General features: G+C 40.7%; 1 protein-coding gene across 1 annotated transcript; it reads left to right on the top strand.

Moving 5' to 3' along the window:
- The first annotated feature begins 934 nt into the window (after nt 1–934).
- On the top strand, nt 935–20,419 carry kif14 (kinesin family member 14). Its single transcript, XM_062423808.1, has 29 exons — nt 935–2,091; nt 2,750–3,004; nt 3,148–3,235; nt 3,424–3,522; nt 3,779–3,831; nt 3,942–3,972; nt 4,981–5,088; nt 5,201–5,317; nt 5,646–5,764; nt 6,159–6,331; nt 9,759–9,906; nt 10,206–10,269; nt 10,412–10,596; nt 10,771–10,873; nt 11,038–11,195; nt 11,360–11,507; nt 11,944–12,090; nt 12,818–12,950; nt 13,373–13,466; nt 13,615–13,756; nt 14,282–14,388; nt 15,698–15,798; nt 16,202–16,432; nt 16,768–16,955; nt 17,475–17,627; nt 18,055–18,189; nt 18,394–18,468; nt 19,659–19,809; nt 19,993–20,419. The coding sequence occupies exons 1-29, from the start codon at nt 1,055–1,057 to the stop codon at nt 20,364–20,366; spliced, it is 4,917 nt and encodes a 1,638-aa protein (XP_062279792.1). The 5' UTR covers nt 935–1,054; the 3' UTR covers nt 20,367–20,419.
- Nucleotides 20,420–21,600: the final 1,181 nt, after the last annotated feature.

The raw sequence follows: 21,600 nt of genomic DNA, 5'->3' as shown, positions 1-21,600 counted from the left end.
GCAGCAGGGAGATCTTTATCCTTTGATACTTGCAAATCATTTCTAGCTGACCATGACCACTGACATCCTTAGGGAACTAAAAATAACAGAATTCCCCACTGAGTATATTAAGCATTGCAATAGATGCAACTAAATCCAAACATAATATAGTCTGCTGTCTCTTTTTGTTGTTTCTATTTAAACTATAGAGTGTATGTCACTTTTATTTAATGGCTTGGATCTTATTTAGGATTACATTTTTTTAGTATAATTTTACATTTTCTCTACTGAATTACCACCACCACAAATGCAGATAACAAGGGATCCGTGTTCAATATCTTTATTTTATATTCCAAAATCTACATGAACTAATGAATACATTTTCAAATGAGAGATAAATATCGGTTTATAAGAACGATCTCCCTTATAAATCATGTCAGTATCCATGAAAAACACCAGAACTTAGATTTTGGTGGGCTGAATGGGTACACTTACCCCAACAGCTGAAAACATTCATTAGAAAATTAGTAAACTAATAAAAAACTAATCCAATGTAATAAGTTACATTACTTTGATTAAGTAATTTAATTAGTTACATTACTTATGACATTTTAAATAAGGTAACTAGTAATCTGTAACCTATTACATTTCCAAAGTAAGATTCCCAACCCTGCAAGGGATACAGTGCGAGTATTATCCCAATATAAACTTGATTATGCTGCCACCTAGCGTCAATCTGTCGCGCTTACATCACAGTTTTGCCCAAGACATGACGTAACGATTTCCGAGAATTCAGCCAATCAGCGAGCACTAGTGGGGACGATTTGAAATTGAGGCGGGTGAGGGCGGAAGCGACTGAGGGAAAGATAATAAACAAAAGTAGCTCTATTTTTCCTAGATGCAACTCAGGTTTTATTCAAATGGATTCAGTTTTAAACTGTTTTAAACGTAATACTCTTGTGTACCTGCGTCTGTCTAGCGTGATTTGCGTTTTTTAGGTAGTTAGAGTAACCCGAGTGGAGTTGCCGTTAGTAAACGTTAACCCATAAGCTAACCTAATTTTCAACCGGCTGACATGTCGTTGTTTAGTGTGCAAGCGAGGAAGCACACAGCCTATTATGACCATCTCATGTCCACATCGACGGCCAAGACACCGGGCAGAGAGCGGTCGTCAGGACGGAGAGCAGCAGAATCAACGCTGGGTATGAGTGGGATAACATCGTGTGAAGACAGCAGATCATGTGATAAAAGCAGACAGGTAAACAGGACCTATGTCATCTCTGCGCTGTCAAAAAGCGGCAGCGGACAGCTCACCCCTTACCGTGGTCACCGTCTCACCCTTCAGAGGAGGTCAAGGAGAAAGACCGGGGCTGACACAACGGAGAAAACGATGGGTGAAAGCAGTCAGGACAGCAGCAGCAGCACCCCAGCTCCGGAGAAGAGACTGACCCTGCAGCGTAGGACCAGGGCTCCTTCAATGGATAAAGGCGCACAGGTGCAGCGTGGAGTCAGCGGTGCCGACACGCACCCACCACCGAAAATCCTCGGTGAACCAAATGGTAGGAAACCCGGCTTATTCCGCTCCACAAGTGTGAGAGAAACTGCCTCTAAGATCAAAGTGAGAGAGACACCATCCTCTTCCTCTGCGTCCTCCACAGGTAGGCAGCTAGAGGACCAGGCTCAAACATTTAAAACGCCGACCAAGAAGACCCCCTTTCAGAGAATCGCCACCAAGAGAGACGTTTTTGAAAGGATGGCAGGCAAAGAAGCTCCTAAACCGGTGGCAGTCAAATCTGCAAGTCTAGAAAGGTCCAAATCCCGAGTACAGCAACTAGCAGAGGACACTAAACCTGTCCCAGCTCCTCGGTTCAGCAAGGCGTCAGCAGGTGTGCACAGGCCCAACGCCACGCTGCAGGTGAGGAAGACATCCACCGCTTTGTCCTCAAACTTAAAACACCTCAAAAGAGACGTGACCAGGAGCTCCACTCCTGCTCCAGATCCCCCTGAGCAGTCCCTGTCCCGTCCCAGTGAGGCTCTGAGGCAGCACGATTCATTTAAGATGGAAAACAGCGCAGTGACTGTTGCTGTCCGTGTCCGCCCTTTTAATGCCAGGTGAGTACTTGCCCTTTACTGAACTGTGCAGGAGTGCATACTGAATATACACATATAGGCCTAACACTGCACTACAGTCATTACATAGATTAAAAATCACTGAGGATGAAAACACAATTAAGCCTGAAATCTTATTTCTATTGCCTGTCCAGTTTTATTCCCCTGTCTGGGCCTCCAAAAGTTACTGCTGACCATCTGAAGGTCTCATGAGCCTAATTCCAGAAAACATCAATATGAAATGATAATGATTGCCAGAACTATAAAACTGACACTCCTACACCCATTTCCCTTTCAGAATATAACCCAAGGTGTTTTAAATCAGATCCAAATACCCCAATATGTTTATTTGTCTGTAAGTATGGCAATACAGTGTATTCTGGACAAGCATAAACAGTGAATTATATTGTTTCTCATTTTAAGGGTTTTGTCAAATGAAACAGCTTGTAATATATAACTATTCATTTTTCCAACATGTTCCAACACATAGACACTATAAGCATGAAATAGGAAAAAGGCTGTTTACTCCAAGCTGTAAAGGACATTTCTGCGCTGTAAAATAAGCAAACTGCAAACACTACATTTGAAGCTTATGGAAGTGCTCAGATAGACAAAATCCATTTCTGAAATGATGTTTGTGAATATTTATGTTCTGTTATAGGGAGAAAGCAGAAAAGGCATCGCAGGTCATCTTCATGAATGGCCAGGAGACGGTTGTCCAGCATCCTGACTCTAAACAGAGTTATTCCTTCACCTATGACTACTCCCTGTGCTCGGTGGATGAGAGTGACCCCGCCTTCGCCAGCCAGCAGACGGTGTACGAGACACTGGCCAAACCTCTGCTACTGAGGGCCTTTGAAGGATTCAACACCTGCCTGTTTGCTTATGGCCAAACAGGCTCTGGCAAATCATATACGTGAGTATTTCTGGCTTTGATTTATTACAGTAACTTTTTCTGATTAAATCACTTTCCCTCTCATCGCTTCACCTTTTTAACTTTTCAAAGGGCATGCTGTTTTTGAAATGTTTTTTGAACTGTCAGTTTGATCTGTTTCACAGGATGATGGGCTTTGGAGAACAGTCAGGGGTTATCCCACGGTTCTGCCAGGAGCTTTTTTCTAGACTGGCCTCCATGGAAAATGAAGAGGTAAAATGTCACGTAGACGTATTTATTTTAGCTTCTGTTTTTGTTTTTTAATTTTTTTCTCGTTCTGTTTTTACTTCAAAAGTCAGGAGTCTGCATTTTTTCTCAAGAAAAGAAGACATTAAAAATCATTAAATCTTTTTCTGGTGACATTACTCATCAAATTACTCATTTGTGTTGTTATACTTCAGGTCAAATGTCATGTAGAGATGAGCTACTTTGAAGTGTACAACGAGAAGATCCATGACCTCCTGGTGACCAGAGATGAGCCAAACCAGAGGAGAATGCCTGTAAGTAGTTTGCAACCAACTGGAGTACCCTCCAAAAACCAAAATGTTTTTTTTTTTTTTTTTGCTTGAGTTTCACAATTTGTTCATTTTAAAAGTTTCCTGTCATCGTCAGTAAATATAAAGTTGAACTTCTATCTGATGTTATCAAATTTTAGAGATGAGCACTTTTTTATGTCATGGGGGAATTTTTATGGTCAGTGTTTTGGGCTGAATAATCTAACAATAAAAATAAAACACAATTTATTTATGTTACCAGCTGAGAGTGAGAGAACATCCAGTCCACGGTCCCTACGTTGAGGAGCTCTCTGCGTAAGAAAACCTTTCTTTGTCTTTTGGTGTATCACCCTTTAGTAAAGGCCAAAACAACATTATTGAATGTTGTGATGTGCAGAATTTCTCAATTTATTATTTCTCCACAGGAATGTTGTGAGCTCCTACCGTGACATTCAGGTATGTTGAACCTGCTGTAAAGATGTTTTCATTAATATCCTCAGCATTTACTCAACACAACTTAATTTATATAGAACTTACACACAACACAGTTGATCCAAAGCGCTTTTTTCACCTTGTCAAAACTGTTGCTGCTGCATTCTGAACTAGTTGGTGATATACAAGACTGCAGTAATCAAGGCAGGAGGTTATGAAGACATGGGTTGTTCTAGGCTTAGACGTACAGAGAACTGATCTGAGTTTGGAGACAATGTGAAGCTGCATGAAGCTTAATTTTACTGCCTGATTGATTTATTTGTCATACTTCAATCTTGAATTGAATATGACTCCAAGATTTTTTACATGTGATTTAACTTAGGGGATCAAAAGGTCCAGATGCAGAGAGATAATGTTAGGCAAATGCAGTGGTACAAATAAAATCACTTCAGTTTTATTGTCACCTTTTAATTTTGACTGGTGCAACAGAGTCAAGGGTGGCCACAGCAGTACTTTCGAATAGTGAGACAAGTTCTCTATGCTAACATGAGATGGTGCAGCTGTGATACTGGTGCTGATGGGAGCCTTGCTATAGGCTCCTGCAAACCTTGTGGCAGTGGAAATATTAAGAATGCAGGAGCAGAGAGGAGAAGCATGAGGTAAATCAAGATCAAAAGTGGTTGCCCTATGATCAGATAGGTGAAAATCTTCCATCACATGGTTGGAGATAGAGACCTGAGGAGAGAGCTTAATCTTGGTATAACCTTTAACATGGGTTGGGACATTTACAGGTTGATGGAGATCAAAGGATTCAAGTAAATTTCTAAAATCTCAGGTCAGGTTTAGTTGATGCTCAAGTAGAACAGCTTTGATTGAGTGAAAATGTCTGGTTTCAGTGCCAGGTAGACAAAGATGCCAATAATAAATACAGACAGGACTGAGCATCCAGTACATATCAGAGTTCATAAAATAAGAATGCTGTTGATAACCGGAAGGCCGAGAGATTCATTCATCACTATGTCATTTTTCCAGGGATGGTTGGTGCTGGGAAACAAGCAGAGAGCCACAGCAGCTACAGGAATGAATGACAAGAGCTCCAGATCTCACTCCGTCTTCACCCTTGTTATGACTCAGACTAAGGTATACTCTCTCAACTGGACTGTATGTACCCACATAAATACTTACAAACAGACAAGAACTTGCCTAATAAGGTGTGATATATTGCGTTTTCTGTGTGTGTGCTGGTGTACAGACGGAATTTGTGGAGGGAGAGGAACATGACCACAGTATTACCAGCAGGATCAACTTGGTGGACCTGGCAGGCAGCGAACGATGTAACTCAGCTCAAACAAGCGGGGATCGACTTAGGGTACACACACACACACACACATACACATACACACACACACACACATATAATGTGGTATCCTTTAGTTACTTCTGAAATACCAGAATAACATTTTTTTCAATTCATAGGCATTTCAGGATAACAAGAAAAGTCTATAAAAAATATTGCTTTAAGACAGTTTGAATGATGAACCACTTCATTTACTTTAGTTCAGTAATGTGACAGTAGAGTATAAAAATGACAGTATATGGCAGTATAGTGGCTGCATTTTCATGAAACATCATATTCAATTCAAACAAGGTCGGTCCATGAATGATTGTGATGCCTTTTTTTTCCTTTGTCATTATAGGAGGGTGCGAGCATCAACAAATCCTTGCTTACCCTTGGAAAGGTCATCTCTGCCTTATCAGAACAGGCGCTGACCAGGAAGAAGGTCTTCATACCGTACAGAGAGTCCATCCTTACATGGTGAGAGAACAGTACGCTAGCACACATGTAGCTGATGCAGAACAAGTGCTTGTTTTTCTGAGTTCTCTTTATTCATTTTTTTTTTTTTAAATGATAAACATGAATCTGGTCCACCATTTCATGCAGTATAACACAGTTGTTTATACACATTTATGCATATCAAAAATAGACTCATATGAACAAGAAAATGTATCACAGTACTTATAAAATTGGAATTGGAGGACATCAACTGGCATTAGATAATTAGGAATGTGCGGCATATAGAAATTGTACCATTGAAAAGACATGTATGTACATGTGTACATTTCCTCTAACCCACAGCAGATTACTGACCTACTCAGTATTTCCAATTTAAAAAGATGATTCTGACCAAGTCCCTTTTTTTCACCTTCAGGCTGTTAAAAGAGAGCCTCGGGGGTAACTCCAAGACAGCCATGATTGCCACACTGAGCCCAGCAGGGAGCAATGTGGAGGAAAGTCTGAGCACCCTGCGCTATGCCCAGCAGGCCCGTACCATCATTAACATAGCCAAAGTCAATGAGGACACCAGTGCCAAGCTCATCAGAGGTCAGACACTCAAACTATACACATTCAAACAAACTCAGCTTACTTGAACCTGAACCTGTTTTACAAAACTAATGTAACACTAATACAGGGTAAATTATGTTTTATCTGAATCTCCTCAGTCGGAGATGTACACAAGACTTAAAAAAACCATCTTGTTGCTTTGGGAAAACATCTTTTATCTTCTAATAGATAATAATAATAATTAGGGCCCGAGCGGCGACTGCAAGTCGCCTGGCGAAAGCCCTATTGAAATTCGTTCATGCCCCAACGTGCAAGTGACCCCAAAGTGCAAGTGACCCCAAAGTAATCAAGTAATCATGTGGTATCGAAGACCCCCGGGGAAAAATGCTATATTGAAATTGTAGTGTTTATTATTAGGGCCCGAGCGGCGACTGCAAGTCGCCTGGCGAAAGCCCTATTGAAGTTCGTTCATGCCCCAACGTGCAAGTGACCCCAAAGTGCAAGTGACCCCAAAGTAATCAAGTAATCAAGTAATCATGTGGTATGGAAGACCCCCGGGGAAAAACGATATATATTGAAATTGTAATGTTTATTATTATTATTATTATTATTATTATTGGGGCCCGAGCGGCGACTGCAAGTCGCCTGGCGAAAGCCCTATTGAAATTGTAATGTTTATTAGGGCCCGAGCGGCGACTGCAAGTCGCCTGGCGAAAGCCCTATTGAAATTGTAATGTTTATTATTATTATTATTATTATTCTTCCGACATTTCGTGCCCCAATTTCGCCCCTTTCCCAAATGCGAAAATGCTTATACTTTTACACGGACGTCCGGCCTCATCCGAAATTCGATATTTTTGGGTGGTCGCACATGGTCGACGCAGAATGGCGGAATAGCGCCCCCTACAAAGTCCAAAAATGCCCATAGGGAATTTTGCTAACTTTGTCCTATGCTCACAAAATTCGGTACACATATGTATTATACCCACATATGCAAAAAAGCATCTTGACCTCATGACCTCAACCCAACAGGAAGTCGGCCATTTTGGTTTTGATTTTTCCCGCCTAAAATTAACTCCTCCCACAGCGTTCGCCCGATCAAGTTCAAATTAGGTACGCCAAATCTCCAGACCTAGCTGAGCTTAAGTTGTGCTCTGCGCATCCGTAGGTCAAAGGGCGTGTCTGCCAGGGCTCAACTAACTTTGGCATGCTCGCCATGTACATACGAGTGGCTCTCACGCCCACATACTTCATCCAATCAGCTTCAAACTTGCTGGACATGATGATGGCTCCGCCCTGAACGTCCCGATATATTAACTTCCCACGTAACTCATAGCGCCCCCCGGTGGTAACAGGAAGTGAACTTAAATTCATGAAAACTACATAGTTGACCCCATCAACTTCATTCCACTTCTAAAACATGCAGAACCAGTTGGTGAAGCTACATTATGAACACTGTGAAGCTACGAGTAATGGCGTCCCTGTGGGGGCGTGGCTCCCATCAATTCCTCGCCATGAAAATACGTTTGGCTTTTTGATGGCTTTATTGAACACGTATCATCATGAAAATTGATACACAGGTCCAGGGTGGAGACCTCCTCCATCTGATAGGGGTGTCGCTCATGTCGCCCCCTAGTGGAAACAGGAAGTGCCATTTTTTGCATCAACATTGTCCGATTTCCACGAAACTTCACATGTGTGATGAGGGACTGACCCTGAACACACCTGCATGCATCCCATTACTGCCCCCTGGTGGATGAACCACCAACTGCTCATAACTCCCTCATGCTTTGTCCCATTTCCACAAAATTCACATGTGTGATGAGGGACTGACCCTGAACACACCTGCACGCATCCCATTACTGCCTCCTGGTGGATGAACCATCAAATGCTCATAACTCCCTCTTGCTTTGTCCGATTCACTCCAAACTTCACATGAGTGATGAGGGGCCGCCCCTGAACGCACCACACCACATTTGGTGACCGCCCCCTGGTGGATGAACCATTAACTGCTCATAACTCCCTCATGCTTTGTCCAATTCACTCCAAACTTCACATGAGTGATGAGGGGCCGCCCCTGAACGCACCACACCACATTTGGTGACTGCCCCCTGGTGGATGAACCATTAACTGCTCATAACTCCCTCATGCTTTGTCCAATTCACTCCAAACTTCACATGAGTGATGAGGGGCCGCCCCTGAACGCACCACACCACATTTGGTGACTGCCCCCTGGTGGATGAGCCATTAACTGCTCATAACTCCTTCATGCTTTGTCCAATTCACTCCAAACTTCACATGACTGATGAGTGGCCGCCCTGAACACACCAGACCACACCAGACCATATGTGTAACTACCTGTGACTGCCCCCTACTGGATGAACGAAACATTGCATTTTTGGCCTCCTTCCAGGTTTTTTCTCACTTTCTGCTTCATGCCACAGCCCCGCCATGCCTCAGGCCCCGCGGTGGCATGGGTGAGCGAGGGCCTGCCATCGCCGCTTGCGGCTTTAATTATTATTATTATTATGATTATAATAATTATTTTCACCCTGCATGTGAATGTACAGTAGAAAACCATTTTTTTCTAGAGGTTCTAGAGAATCTGAACATCTGCCATGCCACACAAACTGCACCACACCTGGTTTTCCTCATTTAAGAGGAAAACCAAAGATGCATTTCCTTACTGAGCAGTGCTGTTTACATACAGTAGTGTCACAGGTGAGAGCAGTATTTGTACACTGGAAGAATCTCACAGCATAAAATATTGTTTTTAAAGCAACACTGCAAGTTTCTTAATGAGCTCCATATTCTCAATAGCTTAGTCACTTATTTTTGAACTATTCACACTGTTGCATGTGTGTCTGTCTTACTTCATCTGCCTCTTTCTTATTGTTTTTTTTCTCACTAACTCTGTATATCTCGCTCTTTATTGCTTTATACGTGAATCTGTGTTTCTGTTAGTGTCTTGCTCTTGATCTCCTCTTTCCCTCTCCCACTTACCCTCCTGTCTATCCGTCTATCCATCACCAGCTTATGCACTACCCAGTTCAATTAAAGCCTGGCCCTAACCTTGCCTCCAGGCCATATTTATGCACTGTCAGCTGCCCATGGCAGCGAACTGTCATGCAAGTATTATTTTTCATAAGATGATTGTGCTACTGTTTGACGTTTTTAGCACTAAGGGGAGCTCTTGCTGTGGATTTCTCTCATATAGCCTGTCAGTGTGTGGTAATCAAAGTGAATAAGACTAAAGCATTACACATCAGGTCAGTAATGGCCTTTTTGATAGCCGGATTGTTGTGGAGTTGACTGACTTCAGGTAAAGTCACCTCTTAAAACACACTGACAGGATTTTAATGTAACCCCTTACAATTTCATATTAAGTGGCATACATTTAAGTGTACACACTGTTTTTATATATATATGCTATGTAAAATATTTAGGACACTGTGTGTGTTTTCAGAGCTGAAGGCAGAGGTGGAGAAGCTGCGATCGGCCCAGGCGAGCTCTCTGGGCATCGAACCAGAGAGGGTCAGACTGTTCCAGCAGGAGATCACCGCCCTGAGGAGCAAACTCTGTCAGCAAGAGAGAGAAATGCTCGAGGCCAACCGGTCAGCATTACTGATACAATTATGACTTCATTAATTTGATTTGTCTGATGCAGCAGGCCAAGATATTCTCCTTTTTGAGAGGATTTTAATGAAAGCTATTGTTGATTTCCACATTTGAGAGAAACTCAGCTGGAAAGTGATTTTTTTTTTTTTACCTTTTTAAAAAATAAAAATAGAATGTTTTTAGAAGGTTTAGAGGTGAGCAAGCAGAGGTCAGGGATAAATATGAGAGTATAACTGTAGAATTGGATCTCAGATGATTTAAGCTTTTGTTTTGTGTCATTTAATTGTCCATGCAGGGCGTGGAGAGATAAACTGGAAAAAGCTGAAATTCTTAAGCGTGAAGAGACCAAAGAGCTGCAGGTAATTTGGTCTGAGCAGTACAATAATTTTTTAAAATTTGTTAATTTCCTATATATGTAGTACCTCTTTCAATTTCAGTGCCAAGCCTCTCATCTACAGTTTGTAACAGTGCAGTAATTCAGACTTTTTGCTGTGTCTTCAGAAAGCAGGTGTGACATTTAAAGTGGACAACCGTCTTCCCAACTTGGTGAACCTGAACGAGGATCCTCAGCTGTCTGAGATGCTTCTCTACATGATCAAAGAGGGTCGAACCACAGTGGGCAAACTCAAGTGTGACTCCATCCATGACATCCAGCTGACGGGAGCCCTCATTGCTGACCAACACTGGTGAGAATGAATGGATGGAGGGTTTGAAAATGTGACATTTAGATATAGTAAATGATTGGAGGAACACATTTTTTTGGTAACTTTTCTACCTATCATCATTAATCCACCTGTTATGCACTTTATTTTTTTAGCTACAGTAGAAATTCAAACTGACACTTTTTTTGTTTATTTTAGTATTATAATCAACATTCAGGATACTGTCAGCATCATTCCCATGGAAAACGCCAAGACCTTTGTTAATGGAAACCTAATCTTTCAATCTATTGTCCTACACCATGTAAGTCCCATCTGAAGTTAAGCATAATTCTATTCATAATTGTAATTTATAGAAAAATATGATACAATGGCTTTGTTTGTAATATGTTCTAAATGAAACTCAGCAGCCAAATCAAACATGGCCAAATTTGACTCTTCTTATGCGCACGCATGTGTGGTTTCCAGGGTGACAGGGTGATTCTCGGTGGAGACCACTACTTCCGTTTCAACCATCCAGCAGAGGTGCAGTCTGGGAAGCGTGCATCATGCTGGACAGGCGCAGGAGACGGCCACAAAGACTTTGAATTTGCCAAAAATGAGCTTGTCGCAGCTCAAAGAGCTCAGTAAGTGAAAAAGATCATTCACATAAAGATGGAAATGACAACACCACCATACCTGTGCGCGTTGACGTAAAAAAACATTTTTTAGGGCAAAATTGATTTGTTCAGACTAACAATCAAAATTAGTTTTGGTTGAATTCCACTTAAACCATCTTTGTGTGTCTCAGGTTGGAGGCAGAAATTGAAGAAGCCCACGTGAAGGCAAAAGAGGAGATGATGCAGGGAATCCAAATGGCCAAAGAGGTGGCCCAGAAGGAGTTGCATGACCAGAAGGCACTTTACGAGGAGAAGATCCGGGCCCTGGAAAAAGATCTGGTACCAAACACTTGCAGTTTGTTTATCATTTTTACATCAGAAGACTAAACACTTACTCTCTTTCCATGATATATTATTTACTTTCTGCCATGAATGATCATTTTTGGGGAATATAAATATACTGAAATCAGTCTCAGTGCAACATAGTTCTGACACATTCACTATTTACCTAATGTTGGTTATGTGTTAACACATTTTAGGTTGTACTTCTGTTGCAGATATTGGAAGTCTACATCAGTTTACATCAAGGTGTCACCACACTGACAATACTATAATTACAAATAGAAATCTACATTTATGTTTTAAAATTGTTTATTGTATGTTATTATTACAGAACCATCACATTATTTTTGTCATGTGTAACCTTTTGTATGATCTCACACTAAGTCAATGTGTGCAACCAGTGCTGAGTAATACCAAAATGTAATTCATTCAGAACAAGGAAAATGAGCGGAAGCGTCTCCATGAGCTAGACCAGCAGAGGGTGGCCAACCAGATGGCGGAGCTGAAGGTGGCCAAGCAGGAGCTGGAGCAGGAGGTGGACACCACTAAGAAACGCCTCCGTCTGCACATGGAGGCCCAGGTCAGGAGCCAGAGTAACACTTGGGAATGCTAAATGTCCTCTTCTCTTTAGGAAAATTGGCTATTTTAAGTTCTGGGAAGTCTTTTGTGCTAGACAGGTTGCATTCCATCAAACAAGTGGAAAATTACTCTCACACAGGTTTTTTTTCTCTCTCTCTTACCACTGATGAGCTAATCAATTGAACCTCAAGCACACATGAAGACAATTTATATGATCATTCATACTGGGAGATAAACATGGGCAACAGAAAAAGCCACCTTTATTGAACTACTGAACATACTTTTAATGTAGGATCACTATATCGATACGTATAAAGTTACAATATGGATGAAAGTGTAAATAACTTGAATTTAAATACCTGGAAGAGACTGTTTCTTACAACTTTCAAGTACTTACAACTTGGTAGATCTGTCACAGTATATATGAAAAGAGTATTACTTTTTTTATTTCATTCCGCCTTCAGCATTTTTCCTTTCTTGACTCTCAGATGTCTGTCTACAGGAAATTGGGATTATTCCTGTAACCGTAAATGACATCATCACATTTATTTGCTCATTCTGCTGATGATCTAAAATGAGCTGGAGAGGCTTAAATAAATATGCTGACTCCAGGTCTCATGTTTAACTGATGGGCCATTTGGGGTGTGTTTTGAGATGGTTTGGCTTTAGGCATAATGTTTTGGTCCGGTGGTTTTTAATGTTGTGTGCATTACCATGATTCACTCCAGGTGATGGAGGAACACCGTGTGTGTCAAGCAAGGATTGTTGAGGCTCTGGAGGCAGAGAAGAGAAAAATCAGCAAAGAGCTGGAGGACATGCAGAACAGAAGAGCTGAAAGGGAAAACTACACTCCCAGAAATGGTGAGCGATTTCACTACTGAACCACAGTGGCTATTCACACTACATAAGTAGAGTTTTAGATGGATGGAATCTGTCCTTCAAGGCAGAAAATGTCTGTTGGCCAGGGCCTGATATATAGACTGGACTATACATCAGTTTAATAGGGGCAGAGTGTCCATAGATCATATTTAACTTAGTATTTCATTATGAGGAAGTGCGTAATTCAAGCATAGATATTATTAATCTAAATTAGACAAAAAATAATGCATAGGATTAATACTCCTAATCCTCCATACAGGTGTTTGATTCGCTTTGAAGTCTGTCAATCAGGAAATCTTAATTTTTCCTGTAATCGTATACGACATTATCTAACAGTATCCAAACTGTTCACTGTTCAGACCATCTGAGACAAATGCTCTTTGTTTTTCATTTCTTTGTTGTAGTCTCTCCACAGTGGGACGCCATGAAGTTGTCCTTGATGATTGAGGAAGCCAATAAGATTAGCGCTAAACTGAAGAAAAACACAGTCTTTAGCAGGTATGAAAAGATGCTGTCTTCAGTGATTAAACATGTAACATGTTTTAAATGGCAGGGAGGATTTTCCTCAAAGACGGCTGTATTTTAAGTTTAGCAGTGTACATGTAATCTGATTTTGACATTACCGCTTCAACACCTTCTGTTGTAGACATGAAAGCTCTGATGGTGAGAACCTGGAGCAAGGTGGTGTGCTGCAGGTCCGGGTTCAAAACACAAAGCTGGGGATCACCACTTTCTGGAGCCTCGACAAGTTCCAGAACAACATGGCTGCCATGAGGGAGCTGGAGCAGGTTTGCTTAAAATAATTTCTACCCTTTAAGTCATATAGTAGATCAAATAGCTCTTATTATTTGCACTCACAAAATAAAAAGATGCCTCCCACAGTCGAGAAACATGCAGATCAAATCATGTGACCTGTTCAGGAATTTTGCTTTGATCAGTCTTTAATTCAAATAAAGGAAATCAAGGGTGGATAGATGGATTTCTTAAAATATTATATCAATGGCACACTATTGGATCTATCATGTTGAAGACAGGTGCCAACAAATTGTTGAAGATTTGTAGGAACCCTGTACATACTGGCTTATTTCATCTGATCAGTACCCTAATAATTTACTATTTATTGCCTGTTGAGTGTTGCATATTCAGACACTGGCATCAATTCAAGTGCAATTGCCAATTTTCTACCAATATGACCTTAGTCCAAAATGGGTTGTTTTATGCCTGACAGAAGAATGCTGCCTCACTTTGTTTTGTTTTCTCATTAAATTGAGTAAATGAGAGCGGGCATGTCAGCAGTAGTTTACTCTCCGCAGGGGGATTCCACCTCTAAAGACGACGATGTGTTTTACGGCCCTGATGATGAGTGGGAGCAAGATATATCGGCCTCCTCTGCTTCCACCTCCTCCTTCTCACGCCGAAGGTAATTATCCAGCTCTACCCCTCTTCTCTCCTCCCACCTGTCAACTCCTCTTTCTAATTCCTTACATTTACATTATATTTTAGTGAATTAATTGCTATTCTTGGCTGTTTACTTGAAAAGTTTTATTAGGAAAGTGTTCAAAAACACCTACAATATGTTCCTGCAGGAAGTACACGACAGTCTGTGTCTGCCAGTGTCCGCCTTACTGTCTTTCAAAGGTGCCAGCACTTGGATGGATGATGCTTTTGCTTTAATAGTATTTGGGTTTTAAACCCACAGCCCCCATGCTCGAGTCTTTTAATGTGAAAAGTGTGTCAGGCAAATTGGTACGTATGGAAAGTTGAAAAGTATGTGGTTGGAACACGGAAAATCATTTTCGTCCAACAGTTTGCAAGATTTTGGTTATTTTTACAAAGTCTTCCTAGTTTCCACCGATTTGATTTACAACCTGGCACATATTTCTGACATTCAACACATCCTTTTTTTTTTCTTTCATGAAAAGTTGACATGAAGTTGCTGCCCACAGAATATTTCCTTCTTTATTCTTTTTCCTCTGTTTATTAATTTCATTTCCATGAAGGCCAGGTTAAGGGGGTAGAAACAGAAAAGACACTGTTTCTCACTCTACGACCCACAACCCAAACACGCATGGGCATACACGCACACTGAGAGCACCTGTGGTACATGCACAACCCCCAACATTTTCCCCATTCATTGTTGTTATTCTTGTCAAGGATGTTTATGGTGCTCCTGGTGTGCCTGAACTACCAGCAGACCGAGCCAAATGAAACATGGCACATGCTCTGTGGTTCTTTTATCCCTTCTCTCTCCCTCTAACTCCATCAAAACTGTGCCTAAGCCTCATGGCAACAGTCATGGCTGGCTACTGACCTTCCCACTTCTAGGTTGCTCATAATAACAGAAGTATATTCTCTAAACTCAGTTAACCTCTTTACACATGAGTATAGCATGCGCCCTGGCAAGATGACACCAAATTAAGGGAAAATGTAGTCTGTCGCCAAAGCCTTTTAACAAAAATGTCAGCAAATTAATTGAAGCAGATGTCTCTGGTGAGGAAGTCCACACAAGTGAAAAGTTGGCAGCTAGTACGGAGTAACAGACTTCAACAGCGGTTAATTTTGAAAAGTAGTGGCGCAACAAACTTATAAACAAACTTTACCCAGTGCTGTAATAAACAGCCTTTGAGAACACACCAAATTCATTCTGCCCAATTATAGAATATGAATGTATAAATGAAATGTTGGCAAAGTTCATATGCAGGGTTCATTTCTGGTTTGTTGTGCTTTAGGAGCAGGAGTTTGTTGAAGAGCAAGAGAATCTCAGGGCGTCTCTATGAGATCCGTGTCCATCCGATTCAGAGCCTCCACAACAGCTCCTCACAGTCTGCTGGTGAGTCTGTCGATCAAAAGAACTCATTTCATGCTCACTGACACCACATTTGAAATACTTAAAGAAAATTCCAACATGACTATTAACTATTTTTATGTAGTGAGGAAATTAGCATGGGAATAGTTAATATGGAAAATGTGCAGCATCAATATTTTATAGCAAATACTCGTAGCTGACGTAAGTATCCCTGTTGCTTCAAGACCCAGCTGCTGCTTTTAGATTAAGGGTGGCTGCATAAACTGTAATAAATTAAAGCTAAGTATTACCAATGTTAAATGCAGACTGGGTTTTATGACAGATTATGTGATAAAGTGAACGTTTACTATGTCACAGTGTTGTAAGCATGATGATGTCCAGTGAGGTCATGAAAGCACACCCTGACTCTTCACTGTTTTTGTTGTAGTGTTGATGGGTGTGGCCAAACCGCCGTCCACACATTCCAGCACCACAGACTCTGCATTGCCTGGCATCTGCAAGGAGCTTATTGGCCAATCAGTGGCCCGTCTGCGTGGTTGTAGTGGCACAGAGGAGAGCCTGGCAGACAGGTTAGCCTCTGATCTGCACCTGGTGTACATGGCAGTCCAAACCATATCTGACCTGTACGATAGTCTGGATGATGACAGTCAGGAGAACGGTGAGATTCAACTCAAACTTCAATCTTCAATGAGTGAGAAGAGGAGCAAACTGGTGCTTTTTGTTTCAATATTTCATTACTTGTTAGTTTAAGTTAGTAGATAGTCAGCAAAAGGCAGGTAATGACCTGCCTTAATTCATAATATGTCTATGTAATTGCAGAAAAAGCATGAATAAAAATTGTTCATGGTTTTAGGATGAGATGCCAATTCTTTTATTTATAGTTTCAATAAAATGTATAACCTATTCTAAAAGGCCCCAAATTACTTTATTTTTTCTGATTAATTGTTTAGGTGTATTTAAACCAACCAGTTTTTATTACTTTGTTTCCTGCAGTGTTTGTGTGTAATTTGGTGGCTCAGACTCAGCTTATCAAGGCCACTGCAGCCATAGAGAGTGCAGTGTTTGTTATGACGCAGTGGTTAGCCATTGCGAAACCTTCCTCCGGCCTGCTCTACACCGTCGCTGAGGAACTCAAGAGCCAAGTCAAGAAGATGGGAGGATTCTTCCAGCTTCTCATTCAGGTAAACAAAAAAAATTACCTCACTGCCTTAAAGGCTACACAGCAACATTATATTGTACTTTTTGTGGTGCTTGCAGTACATAAATTATTTGAAAAGAGTACAAAATCGGAGCTGAAAAAATGATTTTCAATTTAGCGTAGTTTTGACATGGGGCGGCTAATCAAAATGCAGAGCATTGATTGAGGGGTTTTAGCTCTGAGCTGTTTGAGCTCTGTCTATGGAAATAGCCAAGCGGAGGGAATTCTCAACCTTGAGCCCCAAACAGAACATGAATATATGGAAAATAAATCTAAATTCCTTACCAGCCTCAGCACCTAAACACATAATTTTCCTCTCTCACTCAAGATTTTTCACATTCTTCGCATTTTAATGTATTTACAGAACCCCTTCAGACTATGTTGACCGTTGTTGACTTACCTGCATTGATTCACAGCTAAATCAATTTTAATTCCCCCCATTTGTCAGTTTATTTGTGCTCACTTTATGTTGACAGAAAATGAAAATTTCTTCCCCATCCAGGGTTGTGAATCTGAGATCACATCAATGGTTACAGAGGCACGGAGGAAGAGCGGTCAGTGCTTGAATGCAGCTTTGCTTGCACTTGGCCACCTGGTGGCGGTGACAGGCATGCCTCTGAATGTTATGGAGCTGGGTGCACAGGCCACGGGCAAGGTAACACCACCATTAATACCCAAGTACCTACTGTCTCTGTCAAGGCTCTGGGGTCCACTGTAATCAAGCCCCCACTCCACAATATTGGAGAATGGAATATTAGCTGTGTGGATTTCTGAGCTAGGAAGATATTAGGAAGTGGGGAATCATTGAGCTGAATAAGGACACGGCATGTTTGATTTGATGCGATTGCAGTGGTCTAGCATTTTCTGCAGAGTAACACATGATAAGGAAATCTTGGAAATTGTGACAATCATTTTACAGGTGCATGACATTCAGTGCAAGATAAAGGTTGAGGTTCTATCATATTGTTGTCTTTATATATTTTGTAGCTCTTGGCAACTGACCAGAAATGTGTTAAATATTATAATAGAAAATATGATTGATGTGATTATATGACTGATTTTTTATTTTTTTATTTTTTTAGCCATCGGTGGTCATGTCTCATCACTCATGTCTGCTGAAGGGGACCAACAAAGGTGTCCGCTCTCTCGTAGAGGAAGACCTCACCATCTCCAGAGAAATGCTGAGAGATGCTCAGCTGGCCTATCCCAGGAACCCAGTAAGAGATCATAATCATAAACTATTAAAAAATGTTGTGACTTTCATCCACTTGCTTTTTTCATTTATTGCAGAGAAACTGTCTTTTAATCGACCTATAGCACAAGTTGTCATGATTATATAATAAAAATGTGCTTTCCATTAAAATCCACTAAAATATTCTTGAAATGAGGTCTGATGATTGATAATCCATGTCGGTTTACAGGTCCTGCAGTGCCTGAAATCCAAGACGCTTGATTTAGCACGTGCTCTGCAGAACTACATGCATTGCCATATTACGGTGAGTTAAGGAGCATACCCAACTATAAACTAGAAGCTATAGCAACATTACAAGAAAAGTTATAAGAAACTGATGCTTTCTTCATATTGTTGTTTGCACAGAATAAAGTTTTAATTAAAGATTTTTGGAATGAAAATAGTTAAAGTATTTGATTAATGACAAACTATCAGCAATCTGCAGCTTTATTGCAAAAACTGAGTGTTTGTGTGGGTAAACCCGAGCTGACAGAGACAATACATGCCTAGCAAAGCTTCCCTGGATATGTAAAGGTTAAAAACAATCTGCCATCCAGACAGGCTTAAATGCTACAGATTAATACCCACTCACACTGCAGCCCTGTTAAAGATGCCACTCAGCCTTTATTGCTCCTGTAAAGCTCAATGCTCTGTAGGCTTATCTCTTCGCAGTCGCCCCTCAACGATCATTCAGGTAATGAATGTGTTGAATGAAGTGGCATCAGTCACAGCTAACAGGCTTGTTTGCCGTTATCTTAGTCACACAAACTAGCAGATTTTTAGTTTTTTTTGTTTCTTGTTTAAACCAACCACTGACACATAGGCGCAGGGACATTTTCATGTCCACAGTGTTATTGTAGTCAAACAAACCTGAATTATAGCCTGAAGCAAATACTTTCAGGGTGTCTTTTGAACAAGATGTGTGAACAATACTGCACCTGTGTATGATCATGGATGTAAATGCATCCTTTGGTATGAAATGTAGCCGACTTTTCATTACTTACACCTAAACATGTTTGACATGATAGCTTCACCCTATGCAGAAGTTATTGTCGAAGACAAAAAAACTACCTAAACTTGATGATTAATTATACATATATAAGTTGTTGTGGATTTGCATTATTAAATGTTAAAAATGTAGGTTAAAAACTGCTGTTTGCCACAGTAAATAGCATAGCTCATCAACATGTTCTGCTGTGCTGCAGTGAGTTGGGAAGAGGGCCATTAGGTTCATGTCATAGGAAAGGACACATCCACTTGGAAGCCCCATTCATTCATTACTGATATAATATGCACTGTGTGTGTGAATTAGGAAAATATAGCTTAGCAATGTTATGGATATATTAGTAAAGAGAGGCAGTCTCTCAAACAGTTATAATCATTGTATAATGCCACTTTTTGTGTGACATTTTTCACTGTTTATTTTTTCTGCCTTGTATGCATGTCGTCAAACAGGAGAGAGATATTGACTTAGAGGAGGTGGAGGAAGGGGAGGAGGACGCCTCAGCTTCCAATCTGCAAAAATTGAGGACTACAGCAACCAAGTTGTTCCAGCTTAACCAAGCCATCAAAGAGCTGCATTCCTCCCTATCTACCTCCCTCCGAGGTGATGTTTCTGATGCACCCAGCCTGAATGTTTACCTGAAACTCTTATAAAAGTGTAACTTACATTGTACAGCATAAGTATGAACAATGGTTGGATTGTAATGTGGCTGGCAGTATAAAAAGTATGAGAATTACTGTATATGGTAAGTGGCACTTCTCTATCTAATTGCCACCCTCTTTCCAGGTAAAGACAGAGACTCTAACCTCAGCAGCAGCAGAGAGCTGATCTCCTCCTCTGCCAAGGCTGTTGATGAGCTTATCACTGGTCTGTCCAATGAAGGAGCAGTGACGCTGTCCCTGCAGCTTCCCTGTCTTCAGACCGTCATGGCTGCACGAGACGAACTCCACTCTGCCCTGCAGTCCCTGTCCTCCTCCTGGAGCCAACAGGTGGCAGTAGAGAGCAGAAGCTCCGCCACTTCAGACAAGAGTACAGAAGATGAATTGCTAACCAAAGAAAGTGTTGCCTCTCACAGCGCTGTTAGGAATCGAGTTGTTAGTAAGATTGTGTATTCCTTCCCTTCAGGTGTGTCATCCAGTGGCAGCCAGCACTGGGTTTGATGGATAGATTTATACATCATGTAGGACTTACTGTAAAAATGAACTGTTGTGACATGGAGAAAACTTAGAAGTGAGACCCCTGCTGGCAGTAACAAGTGGGTTTGGTGAATTTTTTTGTATGCTCCAGTATCACCAACCTCTTATCAGAGGCAGAAAACACTCCTGTCTACTTTTTATGTTTCTATCCAAGTTGATAAAAAAATATCAGATATATTCACACTTATACAATCAACTCTGCATACTCCATATAAGCAATCCACATATTTGTATAGGTATCATGAGGACACAACCATTCCTATAATTGCGTCACTTGCAACACGATTTAAACATAGCATTATGTAGAAATATTAGGGTTCTTTCTCAAGTCTGGCAGAAACTTGCTTTTCAGCGCTTTAAAGGCATTTTCAGTCACCACAAGTTTAACATGGTAAACACAATGAGTATGAACGACTGGCTGTAAGGAGAACGTTAATTTATGCTGTAACAGGCCTTCTCTGTTGTATTATATTTTTGAGGCCACTACATTATTCTGCATTTTTTTTCAAACATGCAACAGATCAATATACACAACCTAAGGTACATTGTTGTAAAAATTAACAAAACATTGTCCATATTGCTTGCTGTGTTTTCTTGTGTGAAGGAATATTTTGTTCTTATATTTGCATAAAGCTTTGCTTTGTTATATAACAAATACTGTAACAATTTGCACTCAGGAGAGGCTTGTATCTGCAGGGTTTCTTCTTAATACATTTTCTTCAACAAATCAGTGTTTTATGTATCACTTTGTAAAAAAAAAACAAGGACCCAAACATTTCATATTGCAAATAACATATTTATAAATACATGCATATTAAAATGTTGTCCTTTGGATCCACACCAGAGAAGATGTTTGTTGTGAGTCCCTACTGGAGGTAGACGATGGCGCCTGTTGATGAGCATAATTATTTCAGTTTGGTAATTTAAAGAAAGGAAAAATCAAGGTGAAATCATAGTATTACTGATACTGTTTTAGAACCACTGCATCAGACTAAAGGATCCCAAACTTTTATTGTGTCATGGACCCCTTTTCAATACAATTTAGGTGCTATTTGAAAGATTTTGGACTTTTTTCATCTTTTAATGACAAACACATTTGATAGATTTTTTATCATTTTGAAAGGAAATGCGTCCTCTTTTGCAGCTGGTGAGATACTTGGTGAGTGAAACCTCACTGTTCACCTCAAATTACCCTGAA

The sequence above is a fragment of the Scomber scombrus genome, chromosome 8, assembly GCF_963691925.1.
Source record: "Scomber scombrus chromosome 8, fScoSco1.1, whole genome shotgun sequence".
Taxonomy (NCBI): domain Eukaryota; kingdom Metazoa; phylum Chordata; class Actinopteri; order Scombriformes; family Scombridae; genus Scomber; species Scomber scombrus.
Note: the sequence above shows the minus strand (reverse complement) of the source record. Positions and strands in the feature narration are given on the sequence as shown.